Source organism: Macaca nemestrina, chromosome 1 (assembly GCF_043159975.1).
Source record: "Macaca nemestrina isolate mMacNem1 chromosome 1, mMacNem.hap1, whole genome shotgun sequence".
In the NCBI taxonomy this organism is placed as follows: domain Eukaryota; kingdom Metazoa; phylum Chordata; class Mammalia; order Primates; family Cercopithecidae; genus Macaca; species Macaca nemestrina.
The window spans coordinates 71198768-71216267 of record NC_092125.1 but is presented as its reverse complement, the minus strand read 5'-3'; the positions used below and the strand labels follow the sequence as shown (position 1 = coordinate 71216267).

The 17500-nt window shown below is 39.8% G+C and overlaps 1 protein-coding gene across 15 annotated transcripts in view; it reads right to left on the bottom strand.

Annotated features, from left to right (window-relative positions):
- The window catches only part of LOC105493536 (ribosomal protein S6 kinase C1), a 212305-nt gene extending 195029 nt beyond the window's left edge, over nt 1-17276 (bottom strand). For 7 of the 15 annotated variants that reach the window (XM_011761239.3, XM_011761245.3, XM_024796495.2 and 4 more), the window contains exon 1: nt 17007-17276. Coding sequence is in view for 5 of the 15 variants with exons in the window: in XM_011761234.3 (XP_011759536.1) it covers nt 17007-17111 (105 nt within the window). In the remaining 10 variants the exon portion in view is untranslated. Of the gene's footprint in view, nt 1-10305; nt 10439-17006 lie in introns of all 15 variants that reach the window. The other 8 variants (XR_011614076.1, XR_011614078.1, XR_011614083.1 and 5 more) reach the window with 4 other exon arrangements.
- Nucleotides 17277-17500: the final 224 nt, after the last annotated feature.

Sequence of the window (17500 nt, the reverse complement as noted above, 5' to 3'; positions counted from 1 at the left end):
AGAACTTTCTGTGATAATGGAAAAAAATGTTCTCTATTTGCAGTGTTCAACACCGCCACGACTAGCCACATGTGTGTGGCTACTGAGCCCATGAAATATGGCTACTTTGAGAAACTACATTAATTTTATTTCATTTAAATTAATTCAAAAAAAACTTTTTTTTAAAGAGACAGGGTCTCACTCTCTCACCCAGGCTACAGTGCCATGGCAGGATCACAGCTCACTGCAGCCTCAAACTCCTGGACTCAACTGATCCTCCCACCTCAGCCTCTTGTGTAGTTGGAACTACAGGCACACAACACCACAGTCCGCATACACACGCATACACATACATATACACACACACACACTTTTTTTTTTTTTTTTGGTAGAGATGGGGGTCTGCCTATGTTGCCCAGGCTGGTCTCAAATTCCTGGGCTCAAGCAATCCTCCCACCTCAGCCTCCCACAGTGCTAGGATTATAGGTGTGAGCCACTGCAGGCCTTAATTTAAATTTAAATCAAAATAGCTACAGGTGGTTAATGGCTACCAAATTAGACAACACAGATTTAATATTAGAGACCACAACAGGTAACTAACAACTATATATTATTCAAATATTTGATTTTAACTATTACTTTCAAATACCAGCCTGTCCCCTCACACACACCTTTCTAAAAGTTAGGTATTTCACATAGTATGACTAATTTTGCTTCTTATAAGCATTTCTTTCTTTTTTTTTTTTTCTGAGACAGAGTCTCACTCTGTCGCCCAAGCTGGGGAGTGCAGTGGTGTGATCTCAGCTCACTGCAACCTCCGCCTCCTGTGTTCAAGCGATTCTCCCGCCTCAGCCTCCCAAGTAGCTAGGACTACAGGTATGTGCCACCATGCCCAGCTAATTTTTGTATTTTTAGTAGAGACAGGGTTTCCCCATGTTGGCCAGGATGGTCTTGATCTCTTGTCCTCATGATCCACCTGCTTCAGCCTCCCAAAGTGCTGGGATTATAGGCGTGAGCCACTGTGCCCCGCCGTTTCCTTACATTTTTATGAAATGTATTGAGAAGAAAAGTCATGGATAACCAATCCACTAATAATCCGTCCACCAAAAATAACAAATGATCATTCACAGGAAGATCTATTCAAATGTACTTAAAATTTCACAATTTATGTTTTTCTCAATTTAATACATTTCCTGAATTTATAAATATATTAAGGTATCTTAACTATTTTAAATAATCTTCCTTAATAGAAGCAAATGATCTTTTTGAGACGGAAGAACTTATTTCTTAGTTTGGTGTACATATTAGAAGTATCGCATTTTGGGTGTTCTTCAGATGAGCCAGTCCTGGAAATCAAATACATGTGTACTGCACAAACAAAAACATATTAGCCATCCCCTAACAACAGCCATAATATTAAAATCATCTTATCAGAAATAACAAATTTGATTATTACTTCTCAGCTGTCCTCTTAGTGGTTTACATACATCTATGTGCTGAATTACATTGGTAAGCAAGTCCCCTCCTTCCTGGAGTTCACAATCTAGTGGTAACAGTGGTGGGGTGGGAGGGAAGTGCAGAGCGGAGGAGGGTGTATTTCCCAAATGTATTTCCATACCTCAGGGAACAGTAGTGTGCTAAGCAACAGATTGGGAAACACTTCATCCTAGATCCTTCCCATGACACTGCATCCTCCCTCTGCAGAGCAAAGTGGCATCCCAAAAGCAGTCAACCAGTCACGGTTTAGTGATGTAAGACTTTTAATGATCTTCTTGATAATAAAAGTGAAACTGACCCAACAGTCCCACGGACAGGTTTTTTTGGATAAACATGGAAACTGACCCTTCTGGTATTAAAGCTTGAAACTTCACATTTGTTTTATCAGAGTTACCTTCAGGAAAGGGCCTTCAGGCTTCTTAAAAAGTATTAACATTGTGAATCCCGAAAATCTGAGACAGGTCTTAGTTAATTTAGAAAGTTTATTTTGCCAAGGTTGAGGATCTGCGCCCATAACACAGCCTCAGGAGATCCTGACAATATGTGCCCAAGGTGGTAGGGGCACAGCTTGATTTTATACATTTTAGGGAGACATAAGACATGAATAAATATGTGTAAGATATACACTGGTTCAGTCCAGAAAGGTGGGACAACTCGAGGTGAAGGTGGGACAACTCGACGTAGGGAGGGAGCTTTCAGGTCACAGGTAGATAAAAGACAAATGGCTGTATTCTTTTGAGTCTCTGATTAGTCTCTCCAAATGAGGCAATCTGGTATGTATTAATTGTTATCTCAGTGAGCCGAGGGGTGAATTTGAAGAGAATGGGAGGCAGGTTGGCCCTAAGCAGTTCCCAACTTGACTTTTACCTTTAGCTTAGTGATTTGGGGGCCCCAAGATTTATTTTCCTTTTACAGCATCAAATGAACTGAAATTCACCAGATCACTGCATCCAAACAATGAGATGCCAGACCTTTCATCCGTCACGATGGCTTCCTTAACCCTCCGTAGTTCCTGTTTTCTCATACATAATCACATTTCCTCCCTGCTATATAAACTCCTAATTTTAGTCAGTCAGGGAAATGGATCTGAACATCTTCTTGGCTGCAGCACCTGATTAAAGCCGGCTTCCTTAGCAATACTCATTGTCTCAGAGATTGCTTTCTGTGTGACAAGCAGCAGAACCTAGACGGAACCCCTGTGTTTCGGTAACAAAAGTAACTCATGATTATTAAGCAATATACAGAAAATCAAAGTTGAAGTATAACTATCTAAGTGAAGGTCTTTAATTTTAGGCTTACAAAAGGAACTACTCTGTGCCCACCAAATACTTCACAAAGAAGGAGGAAAGTTAGACAGGGTTTGGAAAATCAAAGCAAAAGCTACTCAGGTATTACCTGACAAGCCTAAAGCTTAATGAAAATTGTGTCTTAAAAGTACAGGGTTATACTTTCCTGATTCTCCTCTTTCCTCTCTGGTGCTTTTGCTTCTCTTTTGCAGGTTATTCTTCATCCTTCTGCCCCCTAGTATTCTGTGAGCACTCCAAGAATCAGCTTTAAACTCTTGTATTTCAGCCTCCTTTTTATTATTAACAGTCTATATTTGTGCTAATACTGTTCAAGGCACTGTGCTAGGCATAGGGAAAACTTGACTTTGTACATTTACATTTGCAAAGAATTTTATATTAATGAATCACTTCATTTTCTCAACAACCTACGAGTTAGGCAGGAGTAGTTATTATGACTTCCCCTTTTACAGATAAGAAAACAAAGTGGTTCAGAGTCCTGTCTAAAGTCACATGGCTATTCACCTTCAAAGTCAGAATGAGATCCTCGACTGTCTGACTCCTGGTCTAGTGCTCTTTCCACTATATTACACTGCCTCCCTCTATTTATCTGTGGTATTTTCAGCAATAATGAAGTTTACTTATTTCCATAAAATTCCATCACCATTAGGTTTTTGTTTATTTCACCTATTCATTCAACACATATTAGTGCCTACTCTGCTGCCAGGTACTGCAGTACAATGGAGAATATACTAGGTCTGATTCTTATGCAACTGCATTATAAAAATACAATCACTTCCCAAATACATTACCAACTTCAACCACTTAGTACCCCACTATTAGGGATTCAGTATTCCCAAATGTGTCATCTCATTTAAATACTTTACAAATGTGTCCCCCAAAATGGAAACCAAAACCACAAAATGGTTAGGATAATGTGAATTGAGTGCAAACATCCATGAGTAACAATTCTTTCTGTGTAATTATCTTCCGTGACTGAAAAGTTAATGAAAAATAAGAATATCAATCAGAAATCAGAGGGAAGAATATAACCATACTGACAATGAATAAAACTGAGTTAGCACTCAGTAATTTTTCTCTGGAAAAATTTCAAGAGAGTTTGTCATAAAGTTCAACCAATAAAGTCCACAAAAGTTGGAATTTAAAACAGTGATTGTTTTCATTAAAAGTTCACAAAGGGCCGGGCGTGGTGGTTCAAGCCTGTAATCCCAGCACTTTGGGAGGCTAAGGTGGGTGGATCACGAGGTCAAGGGTTCAAGACCAGCCTGGCCAAGATGGTGAAATCCCATCTCTACTAAAAATACAAAACTTAGCCAGGTGTGGTGGCGGGTGCCTGTAGTCCCAGCTACTCAGGAGGCTGAGGCAGGAGAATGGCATGAACCTGGGAGGCGGAGCTTGCAGTGAGCTGAGATCACACCACTGCACTCCAGCCTGGGCAAAAGAGCGAGACTCCATCTCAAAAAAAGAAAAGTTCACAAAGGCCGGGCACGGTGGCTCGTGCCTGTAATCTCAGCACTTTGGGAGGCCAAGGTGGGAGGATCACCTGAAGTCAGGAGTTTGAGACCAGCCTGACCAACATGGTGAAACCCCATCTCTACTAAAAATACAAAAATTAGCTAGGTGTTGCAGCATCCGTCTATAATCCCAGCTACTAGGGAGACTGAGGCAGGAGAATCGCTTGAACCTGGAAGGTGGAGGCTGCAGTGAGCTGAGATCGCACCATTGCACTCCAGCCTGGGCAACAAGGGCGAAACTGTCTCAAAAAAAAAAAGTTCACAAATTTGGCCAGGCCCAGTGGCTCACGCCTATAATCCCAACATTCTGGGAGGCCAAGGCAGGTGGATGACCTGAGGTCACAAGTTCAAGACTAGCCGGGCCAACAAGGTGAAACCCTGCCTCTACCAAAAATATAAAAATGAGCCAGGTGCGGTGGCACGCACCTGTAGTCCCAACTACTCAGGAGGCTGAGGCACTAGAACTGTTCGAACCAGAGAGGTGGAGGTTGCAGAGAGCCAAGATCGCGTCACTGCAGTCCAGCCTGGGTGACAGTAAAACTCCGTCCCAAAATAAATAAATAAAAATAAAAATAAAGTTCACAAATTTCCACTGCAAGCATTAACTGCCACGGACTCAGTTAGTACTATGTATCTTGAAAAGCTTCTTGCTTTTTAGAAATTTATCACCAAGTCATCTTAAAAAGTATTACTTTACCCTCTACTAAAAATACAAAAAATTTTTAAAAAGTATTACCCAACAGCAGTGCTTCACAAACCATGTTACATGGAATACCAGTATTCTTTAAAATCAGTGATCTCACAGGAAGGGCTTAATAATCAATTCAGTTTACCTCTGTTTAAGAAGGGAATGTTGTTTACAGAATAATTCTTCAAACCTTTAATACACTAATATGCCTAGTAAATCCCCAAAAGGAAGATACATAATATTTCCCAAAGACATCTAGCCAATAAACTTTTTATTTTTATGTTATTTATTATTATTATCAATCTCATTATTTATTTAGTACAACACCTACTAAAATTTGAAGCACTAGAGAAATACTACCACAATTTTTGTAGTCCATCTGCCTATGTTCATGAACAGCAAATTATGAATTTAGAAAAACAATTGTCTCACAGCAAAAGTAACTATCTCTTATTGTGCTAAGAAATTAAATACTCTACTTTATTCAATAATCACAACAACCATGCTTGGTAAGATGAAATAACCAAAGACCTAGAAAATAGACTCAATCAAATAACAGAGGCAGGACCAGATCTCACAACTCCATGACTCCAAAGTGCTCTCTCTAGAACATAAGTCAACTGGCTCTCCTCAAGATTGAAATTCCAAGTATTCAGGTAATATTCCTGACAAAATATCTCTGACAAAATGCCTATAGGCATTACAGTTAGGTAAAACCTGTGTCTTATAAGTCAACTAAAATACAGAAATTGAAGAACCACTTTGGAAAAGCAGAAAAAAAAACAAGGGGCTTGGAACTAAAATGAATGGGGTCTTAATAATGGTGTTGGCACTGCCCATGAACTGCTTGTTCTGCCAGCTCAGTACTAAACCAAAGTAAAATAAAAGACCCAAAGTCAGCCCCCTTGCCTATTCTGAAAACAAAGATCAGACTTTGAGGCTTGGCCTAAGTCAGTTCCGTAACAATCAACAGGTCACATTGTCACTGGGTCTCTGAAATCGTTTCCAGTATGCTAACTTATTCTATCTTCTTCTTAATAAATATCTCCAGGTTTCCTTAAAAGTCAAAAGCACTGTCTTGGCCAGGTGCGGTGGCTCACCTGTAATCCCAGCACCTTGGGAGGCCGAGGCTGGCAGATCACAAGGTCAAGAGATCGAGACCATCCTGGCCAACACGGTGAAACCCTGTCTCTACTAAAAATACAAAAATTAGCTGGGTGTGGTGGGGCGTGCCTGCAGTCCCAGCTGCTGGGGAGGCTGAGGCAGGAGAATGGCTTGAACCCGGGAGGCGAAGGTTGCAGTAAGCCGAGATCACACGGCTGTACTCCAGCCTGGCGACGGAACGAGACTCCGTCCCAAAAAAAAAAAAAAAAAAAGATTCAAAAGCACTCTCTTATCTGATTACCACTATCACCATAACGATGATTAGAAATCACTCTGTTAACTCAGACATATACAAAAAGCTGTATTCTTTGTTAAGACTAACAAATAATAGCTACAGGTGGAATATCCTTTTTCCAAAATGCATGAGACAAGAATTGTTTCAGATTAGTCTCATTTTTTTTTTGGATTTTGGAATATTTGCACATACATGAAATATTTTGGGGATATGACCCAAGGCTAAACACAAAATTTATTTGTTTCATATATACTTTTATATACATAGCCCAAAAGTAATTTTATACAGTATTTTTAATAATTGTTTGCATGACTACAACCTATCACATGATGTCAAGTGTGAAATTTTACATTTGTAGCATCATTTTGACACTCAAAAAGTTTCAGATTTTGGAGCAGTTTGGATTTCAAACTTTCAGAATAGGGATTCTCAACCTGTACTAGAAAACAAAACTACAAAAATTATTCAATCTTATAATATTTCCTAGGAAAAAAAAAGATAAAACAAGCCCCTTTAGAAACCAGTATTGATAAGAAGTTAAATATAAAATTTAAGAAGCTACTTTCATGAGCCAAGTATTGTAATCAAGTCTTCTGAGGGCTACTTCACTATCACTGTTCAGCTGCTAGTTTAGGGTAGCAGAGTTAAGAAAAAAAAGTGACAAAAGTAATACTTAGTAATTACACTAAATGTCAAGGTACAAATAATCAAACATGGAAAACATGTCCACTCTTCATTTTCCAAAGATATCAATCTCTGAATGTGGGACAGGAATAGTACAATACGCAGAAATGGAAGGCTACACTATTCTGAATATTTCTCCTTGTGGTGATTAGGTACACCAAGTGGCACATTCATCACTATAATACAAGCAGTCCTGATTTTCAGACATTAACTTTCATAAAATCCATACTTTTCATGTAAACATACTGATATATTTAAACTGTACTTCATACATTTAAAAACAAAAAAACAAGTCTTGCAGGAAAAGTAGGTCAAAGCACCCAACTCACATAGGCAATTGCTACCTTACCAAACTCAACCTCCCTTTCACGACCACCTGTATCTCAGTTCCTCTCTCCCGCTTTTCCCTGCAGAGCCACAGGTGGCACTGGTTGGCAAGAATATTTGGGCTGGTTATTACCCACCAGCCAGGCAGTCTGGACCCAAGAGGCAATACCTGCACAAACCATAATTAGACATTTTATAATTTTTAGTTCTCTGGAGTGACAGAACTCCCATATAAGATAGATAAGTCCATGGGACAAATTTTAGACATTCACCTTTCTAACAAGTTTTCATGAAAGCATTATGTCAAAAGTACTACAGACTGAATGTTTGTGTTCCCCCTAAAATTCATACTGAATTTCATGTTGAAACTCTAATCCCCAAGGTGATGGATTTGGATGTGAGGCCTTCCAGAGGTAATCAGGTCATGAGGGTGGGACCTTCATGATGGGATTACTGCCCTTACAAGAAAAAGACAATGATCTCTCTCAGCCATGAGACCATACAGCAAGAAGGCAGCTGCATGCAAATCAGGAAGAAATCTGCTGGCATCTTGGTCTTGGACTTCCCAGCCTTCAGCCTTCAGAACAGTGGGAAATAAACGTCTATTGTTGAAGCCATCTAGTCTACAGTATCTTGTTATAAAAGTCCAAACCGCCAAAGACGGTAAGGAGTTGTGGCTTTCTATATTATTAAAATCCCAAAATCTCAGGGAGAATAAAGAAGCTAAAACTGCAAATTATCTCTAGATACTCAATAATGTTTGCTAAAGTTATTTTTCTCACCTCAAGTTTTACCAGTTATAGCAATATTCTAAACTATTTTCCAATCAAGGTTCAAGGAAAATCAAAATCCTTAATGTTAAAGAAAGTTTGCAGTTTAACATAAAATCTTAATATCTGAGATCAAGTTGTCAACAAACAAGATGAAATCGGAATGATTTACATTTTTAAGTTCCATTTATTGAAATTTTTGGTATATTAGATAGTTTTCTACTAAACAATATTACAAGTCAAAAACAAAGGAACAGTAGAATAAAACTAAACGCTAGAAAACACAAGACACCTTGAGAGCCAGTTTTGAAAAATTTTAAGCATAAATATATTTTACAACAAACTAATTGCCCTCCATATCCTTATGATTATTTTGTTTGTTGAAAATATCTCCAGATTAAGCCAAAACTAAGTATTTATTCAAGAAATCTTCAAGAAGCTACTGATTTAACGACTGAAATCTAACAATTCCCACTGCTTTAATACCAGACATTTGTTAGTAATCCTAACAGGTTAAGGATTTAAAATTCAGTAGGTTCTTTTTTTTCCTTTAAAGTGACTTAAATTATTGCTTGAAATGTGTATGACTATATATTACTTTAAAATTTAAAAGCTAACAAAACTAAAAATTAAAACATGCAGGCTGGGCGCAGTGGCCCACGCCTGTAATCCCAGCACTTTGGGAGGCTGGGGTGGGCGGATCACCTGAGACCAGGAGTTGGAGACCAGCCTGGCCAACATGGCAAAACCCTGTCTCTACCAAAAATACAAAAAAAATAGCCGGGTGTGGTGGCACATGCCTGTAATCCCAGCTACTCGGGAGGCTGAAGCAGGAGACTCACTTGAACCCAGAAGGTGGAGGCTGCAGTGAGCTGAGATAGCGCCACTGCATTCCAGCCTGGATGACAGAGTGAGACTCTGTCTCAAAAAATATATATAAAAATAAATAAAACATGCAGCCTCCCATATACGAAAACTCTACTGTGAAAATTATACTAGAGGATAAAAGACTGAATGCTTTCCTCCTAATATCAGGAACAAGGCAAGGAAGTCTACTCTCACCACTCCTATTCAAGACTGCGGACTAGAAGTACCTAGCCAGTGTAATAAAGCAAGGAAAAGAAATAAAAGACATACACATTGGAAAGAATAAATAAAACTATGCCTTTTGGCAGACAACACAGATTGTCTATGCAGGAAAAAAACAAGAATTCTACTAAAAAGTCTTAGAACTAGTAAGTCAGTTTGAAAGGTCAACATGATATAAGGGCAACACAAAAATGAACCAAATTTCTATATACTAGCAAAGAAAAGCTCAAAACCAAAATTTTTGAAAATACTATTGACAATAGCTACAAAAATACAAAATAGTGAGGAATAAATCTAACAAAACATATAGAGAATCAATTTGCTCAAAACTACAAAATGCTGATAGAGATCAGAGAACACAAATAAATTGCAAGACATACTGTGTTCATAGATTTGAAGATTCAACATAGAAAAGATGTCCATTTTTCCCTAAAGTGATCTACAGATTTAATGCATTCCTAATCAAATCCCAAAAGGATTTTTTGTAGCTATAGATAAACTGATTCTAAAATATATATGAAAAAGCAAAGGAACTAGAGTAGTCAAAATAATTCTGAAAAAGAATAAAATTGGAGAAACAATATTGTCTAATTTTAAGATTTAGTATAAAGCTATAATAATCAATATAGTATGGTATGGAACAAAATAAGAGAATCCGGAAACAGCTTTACACATATATATATAGTCAATTGACTTTTGGCAAAGGAGTAAAGGCAATTCAATGAAGAAAGGTTAGTCTCTTGAACAAATGGTGCTTTGTTGCAATGGGACAACCAGGGGCAAAAACAGAACCTTCACCCAAACCTTACACCTTACACAAAAAAAAAAAAAAAAAAAAAACCTCAAAATGGGTCATAGAGCAAAATATAAAATGCAAAGCAGTAAGTTATCTAGAAGAAAACATTGGGAAAAATATTTGTAACCTCAGGTTGGGCAGAGATTTTAGGTATGACACTAAAAGCATGGTTCACCAAAGAAAGAATTGATAAACTGGACTTCACCAAAATTACAAATTGTGCTTTGCAAAAGATACTGTCTGGGTGCGGTGGCATACCTGTAGTCGTAGCTACTTGGAAGGCTGAGGTGGGTATCGCTTGAGCCTAGGAGGTCGAGGCTGTTGCACACTATCATCACACCTGCAAATAGTCACTGCATTCCAGCCTTGGCAACACAGCGAGACCCCATCTCTGAAAAAAAAAAAAAGGCCAGGTGCACATCTGTAATCCCAGCACTTTGGAAGGCCAAGGCAGGCAGATTGCTTGAGACCAGGAGTTTGAGACCAGCCTGGGCAACATGGTGAAACTGGGTCTCTATTTAAAAAAATACAAAAATTAGCCGGGCACAATGGCACATGCCTGTAGTCCCAGCCACTCAGGAGACTGAGAGGTGGGAGGATTGCTTGAGCTCAGAAGGTTAAGGCTACAGTGAGCCATGACCATGCCGCTGCACTCCAGCCTGGACAACAGAGGGACTCTGTCTCAAAGGGAAAAAAAAAAAAAGGTACTTAAGAGAATGAAAAGATATGCTCTAGATCAGGAGAAAACATTTGCAAATGTCATATCTGACCCCCCAAAAAAGATACCCAGAACATAAAGAACTCTCAAAACTCAAGAGTAAGAAAACAAACAACCCAAAGAAAAAAAAATAGGCAAATTATCAGTCTCAAAAGGCTAAATACTGTATGATTCTATTTACATGACATTCTCAAAAAGACAGAAGTATAGTTGTAGAGATAGATCACTGCTTGCCAGGGTATAAGGGGTAGGGGGAAGGGTATGAAAAAGAGACAGCATGAAGGAGTTTTTTGGGATGATGAAACTTCTGTTTCTTGATTATGGTGGTAAATGAATTTAAACTCGTGTTAAGATTCAAAGAATTATACAACAGAATAAGTCAATTTTATTGTATGTTAATTTAAAAATCAACACTTGAAAAGCAAAGAGCTGCCTCCTTCCAGCCTACCCTCAAATCCCTACTATAGTCCAGGCTCTGTGCTAGGCACCAAGAATACACAGTTAAAAAGACAGAGTCGGCCAGGCACGGTGGTTCAGGCCTGTAATTCCAGCACTTTGGGAGGCCGAGGCGGCTGGATCGCTTGAGCTCAGGAGTTCAAGATCTGTCTGGGCAACATGGTGAAACCCTGTCTCTTAAAAAACTACAAAAATTAGTCAGGCAGGGGGGCATGTACCTGTAGTTCCAGCTACTAGAGAGGCTGAGATGGGAGGATGGCTTGAGCCTGTGAAGTCAAGGCTAGAGTGAGCCATGATCATCCCACTACACTCCAACCTGGGCAACAGAGTGAGACTCTCAAAAAAGAATAGAGTCTGCCATAAGAAGAGGTGTCAAACAAGTACATTATGATAATGGAGGAGATACAAGACATACAGAGAGCAACGCCTAAAAAAAAAAAAAAAGCTTCTGGAACACAGGGTATAGCTGACACCTGAGATGAGATGAGCAGAGATTGCCAAGACAAAAGGAAAGAGTATTCCAGACAGGGAAAATGGCATCTAACAGAGAGATATGGAAGAACATAGTGTTCTAGCCTAATTTGGAAACTACAAATAATTCCTTTCCCAGGCACAAGCAGGCTACTCAAGAATATGGTCAGGAATTGAGGACAGGTTCCCTCCAAGCAATATAAATAGTGTTTTGATTTGAAGCTTTGGAAATGGTAATTTTTCAGACTTAAGTGAAGCTCAGTACTTCCCATTAATTCCCTTACTCCCCTTTGTTCACATCATCACAGTCACTTATTATTCATGTGTATCCATCACTTTTGCCAAACTATAGTAATGCCCTTGTGGGGACACATAGGTGTCCCCATATGCACACTCACAGCACCTAATGAAAAGTGTTTTATAATACAGGTATTCGGCAGCATTGCATTAGGATTAAAAGCACTGTGATTGGGACCAGTCTACCTGGGTTCAAATGTAGACTCTACCACTTGCTGGCTAGATGACCCTGGACAAGTTACTAAATGTCTCTGTGCCTCAACTTCCTCACTGAAAATGTGGAAATGATAACGGCACCTACTCACTGGGCCCCTGTGACAAACGTCTTAATTTAATATAAACTGCTTGACTCAGCGCCATGTAAGTGTCTACTGTTATTACTCAACAAACACTAGCTATGTATAATAAAATGAGGATTTATACATTCTCCTGGTTTCAAAATAGACTCAAAATACTTTAAATATGTGCAAAGCCAATGAGGTAGCTTGTGCCCACAATCCCAGGTGGCAGAATGAGGAGGGAGTAACACTCGAGCCCAAGAGTTCCACCAGCAGTAAGCTATGACTGCGTCACTGCACTCGAGCCTGGGCAATACAGTGAAACCTCCATCTCTGAAAAAGATCAATTAACAAAAATAAATATGTGCAAGACTGTACTCTGAGAATTACAAAGCACTGCTCATGCTGAAGAGCTAAATAAAAGGGGAGATATATATGTTCATGGCTCAGAGACAATACTGTTAAGATATCAATTCTTCTGAAATTGATCTACATTCTCAATATAATCCCAATCAAAAACCTGGACAGGTATTTTTGGAGAAACCAGACAAGCTGATTCTAAATTTTATACACAAATGCAAACAATCGAGAATAGCCAAAACAATTTTGAGAAAGAAAGTTAGAGTACTTAGAGTACCTGATTTCAAAACTTAGTATAAAGCTACATAAACAAAGGCATGTGGTATCATGAGAAATAAAACCGTATGTCCATACAAAGACTTGTATATGAATGTTCATAATAGCTGTATTCATAATATCCAAAAACTGGAAACAACCCAAATATCCAACAGGTGAACAGATAAAATGTAGTATAACCACACAATGGAATATGAGTCAGCAATAAAATGGAATGAAACACAAAACAACATGGATAAATCTCAAATAATCATACTGAGTGGAATAAGCCAGACCAAAAAAAAAAAAGTGCATACTGTATGATGCCTTGTATACAAAACTCTAGAAAATGCAGCCCAATCTACAATGACTGAAAGCAAACCAGTGGTTGCCTAGAGATATGGGATGAGAGGGAGTGACTGACTGTAAAGGAACATGAGGAAACTTGTGCAGTGATGAACACGGTGTAGTTACACAACTGTATACATTTGTCAAAACTCATCAAATTGGACACTTAAAATGGGTGAATTTTACTGTATGTAAATTATGACTCAATGTAAACAAAATAAGTTATACTGCAGCACTGTCTTTCGAGAATAAAAACATAATTTTTATACTCACGAAATGAATACAGGCAAGAACTGCCATTCACCTACTGTTGCTGAGAAATCTATACTACAATATGAGAATTTTGTACACTTAGCATGAAATAACTGAAAACACTGCTGATGGTTCTCGTACACTTGTGTCTCCTTCAACTAAAGAATCAAAGGGAACTTATGAAATAACTTTCCAATTCTGAATAGAGGTACTTATTCTAGATAAAAATTAAAAAATAATACAGAGTTTAACTGTGGAATCTGTTAGTATGCTTGTAACTGGCCTCAAAATCATCTAAGCTTGCCAGGTTTCAGAGAACTGCAAAAAAGCACACAGGAGATTTAAGAAGATGAAAAAGCTCTTTTGCTATCCAAAATTTAACACTGGTACTTCCAATGATTAAAACTCTACTCCTACAGAAATAACCCTGCAAGGATTAAAAATATAGAAAATTGTTCCTTGAAGCTAGAAGTAAACCAGTAGTAGAAAATATACAGAAGCCATTCTTAATTTTTATCTCATGAAGTTCTCTCAGGAGAGCACTATTTACCTAGTTAATTATCCTGAAAAAAGGTGTTTTTCTCCTTAACTCTCAAGAAATATTTTATAATACTAAGCACAGTTATTTTGAAAGTATGCCTCCATGTTGACTCTCAGACGTTACATTTTAAAAACAAAATGGGTAACATAAGCAATAAATGAAGACATAAACATATACGGGAAGAAAAAAGGCAGTGTGTGCAATTTTCAAGTTCAAATAACCACAGCAATATGTAATACGCATATATATAAATTTGGTTAGTTCTAAGGCAATGTGCTACTTTATCTTCTAGTTTATATTGTCAAAACTTAGTTCAGTAAATAGGTCACAGCTTCAGATATTTAAGATCTGAATTTGGCTGGTGCGGTGGCTCACACCTGTCATCCCAGCACTTTGGGAGGCTGGGGCGGGTGGATCACCCGAGGTCAGGAGTTCGAGACGGACTGGCCCACATGGCGAAACCTCGTCTCTACAAAAAATAGAAAAATTAGCCAGGTATGGTGGCGGGCGCCTGTAACCCCAGCTACTTGAGTGGCTGAGACAGGAGAATCGTTTGAACCCAGGAGGCGGGGTTACAGTAAGCTGAGATCATGCCACTACACTCCAGCCTGGGCAAGAGAGCGAGACTACACCTTGGGGGAAAAAAAATCTGCATTTGGTTAACCTTTCCTTTTGTAAAGTAACAATACAAATAATTATACTCAGTGCTTCCAATTCAAGTTCCACACACATTCACACCTCCAGGTCTTTATGGACTCTGCCCTTTCAACTGTCTACCTTTCACACCCTCTCCTTTTCTGGATTCTTCCCCTCTTTCAACTATCTTGATTGGTACATATTCCCCAATCTCTTGATCCAGAAGCAATCTGTCTTCCCACAGCCCTTTTCTGTAGTGTCTGCTGGAACTTCCTGTGTTATATCACATTTCTTTAAGTATACTAAACTCTCTTCTACTACGTGTATCCTTGAAAGAAAGATCCATGTTTTATTCAGCCTTATGTCCCTCACAGTATTTAGTGCGTGGATCTAAACATTTATTGGGTATGCTGCGTACAATGAAGAGGAAAACATTCAACAATGTTTTTCAGGCACTGTGTGCCATGAACATGCATCTTCTTTTATCTATTATTCGATATAAGCAGAAACAAATGTCAATGGTAGAGAACTGCTCTAAATCCACTAAGAGACATAGACATGCAACTAAATACAATATAACTTTCTTGTTAAATTAAGGGATAAGTAGGATGCTGTGAGAGAAACATTACATATATTGAAAACTGTTCTGATTTCATACACTACGTGTTAGGAAACTAAGTCTGGAATTTCAAAGGGCCCAATGACTAGAAAGGTTTTAAGAGTGGTATAATAAGGGCCCCTCAATCTCACAAAATTTCTTACACAACTTGAAACTAACATTCCACCCATATAACAACCTTCTGTGCAAAAAGGGAGCAACAAACTTCCCTCTATTCTCCTTACAGCAATTGGCAACAGCAGGTCGGATCTTCTCATTATCCTTATACAGACATGTTCATCCATACCTCCTTCTCACATTTATCTGAACTGTGCACCATTTCCATACACCACGTGCTACTCCCATGCCCCAAACTGATCTAAATCTATTTAACCTTTAAGATTCTTCTCAGGCTGGGAGCGGCGGCTCACGCCACCGGCATGAACACTTTGGGAGGCCAAGGCGGGCAGATGGCCTGAGGTCAGGAGTTCGAGATCAGCCCGAGCAAAATGGAGAAACAGGGTCTCTACTAAAAATACAAAAAATTAGCCGGGCATGGTGGCACATGCCTGTAATCCCAGCGACTCGGGAGGCTGAGGCAGGAGAATCATTTGAACCTGGGAAGCAGAGGTTGTAGTGAGCCAAGGTCAAGCCATTGCACTCCAGCCTGGGCAACAAGAACAAAACTCTGTCTCAAAAAAAAAAAAGATTCTTCTGAAGGCCTACTTTACATCCTCCAAATGTATATTGAACTATTATTACTTAATCTGTACCTCTCCTCTTTAAAAATTGATAATGATAAAGTTAATTCTTAACATTTTATATAACTTGGAGTCAGGCAAAACTGGTTCCGGATCCCAGGCAGATCTGCTACTGCCTTGCAATGTAAAGTTGGGTAAGTTACTAAACTTCCTTTAATCTGTTTCCTCATCATTAAAATGAGAATTAAATTGGGTGATGTGTACAAAATGCCTGCTATACACATATTCATGCACACATACGTCACATACATATATACTTATTTAATTTTAATTTATTCTTACTTTCCTAGAAGATGCAGACTCTCTTTAAAACTCAAGGCAAAAGCAATGAAACATAAAGTGGTTACTAAAAATTGGACCAGTTAGTCGATGTAAAGGAGCCTCCCAACTTTAAAATGTGCCCTCATGGTAGCTCACACAAGCCACCCTCAGCAGATCTTTTTCACGTCTCCTACTGAAAAACGTGAAAAAGTTAAGGGTTTGACAAAGCTCGGATCCACAGCTCCTAGGTTGGTGGCCTAACACTGACATCTGTCCCAAGAGTCTGTCTACCTCACAGCAAACCTGATAAAGGTCAAGAGAAAAAACAACTTATATTACATAAGCCAAAGAACACATAAATTAACACTTTTAAATCTGCATTATCTTCCTGGAGCAAGCAAAACCACTTGTGCAAATTGCGAACTCAGAAGAGAAAGTCCAAACGGCATGGGAACTGAGTCATCAATTTAAAACCATCAACCACTGACTACCCCACCCCCAGAAAGAAGACTCTACCACGACCTACTACCGTGAAGCCCTGGGCATACCACACTCAGCCACTACTCCAGAAATCCCAACCTCCGACACGCAAGTCCCGCCAGTAGGCGCAGCACCCAGTCCCACCATCGGCTCTGAGCCAGAGTCAGGTACCCTCACACCAGGGTCCCCACCCCAGATCCTCAGGACCCAATCCAAGCTCCTATCCCAGCCCGACACCCGCACTCACCCGGGCGGTGACCTTATATACTGTGTAGCCCCTCGGGTGTCGCTGGGGCTCGGTAACAGTGTAGAAACGGGCCAGATCGGCACTCCGCTCCCGGTAAGAGGTCATCCTCCCGCCGCCTCTGCCGCCGCCACCGCCCGCCCGGGATCATCAGGGCAACCCGGCGCCGCCGCGGTCCCGGTTCCCCAACGCAGCGGCGAAGCGGCGAGGGGGCGGTGGCTCCAAGGCGGCTCCACGGCGGCGCCTCAGCGGCACAGCTTTGCTTCCGGGTCAGCAAAGAAGCTTCCGGGCCAGGCCGTCTCCCGCTTCTAGGGGGAGGGGAGACTACCCCCTTAGATTCTAACCCCTTTGGGGCAACTGGGACTGGCCTGTAGTTGAAGATTAAGGGGTCACGCTGCCATCCCCGTCACTGCAGAGACCTCAAGCCTCTCCACTAAAGACGACTTCTTGTACGCTAGCTCTGTCACCTTCTAGATTTTGTGAGAGTTGGTATAGCC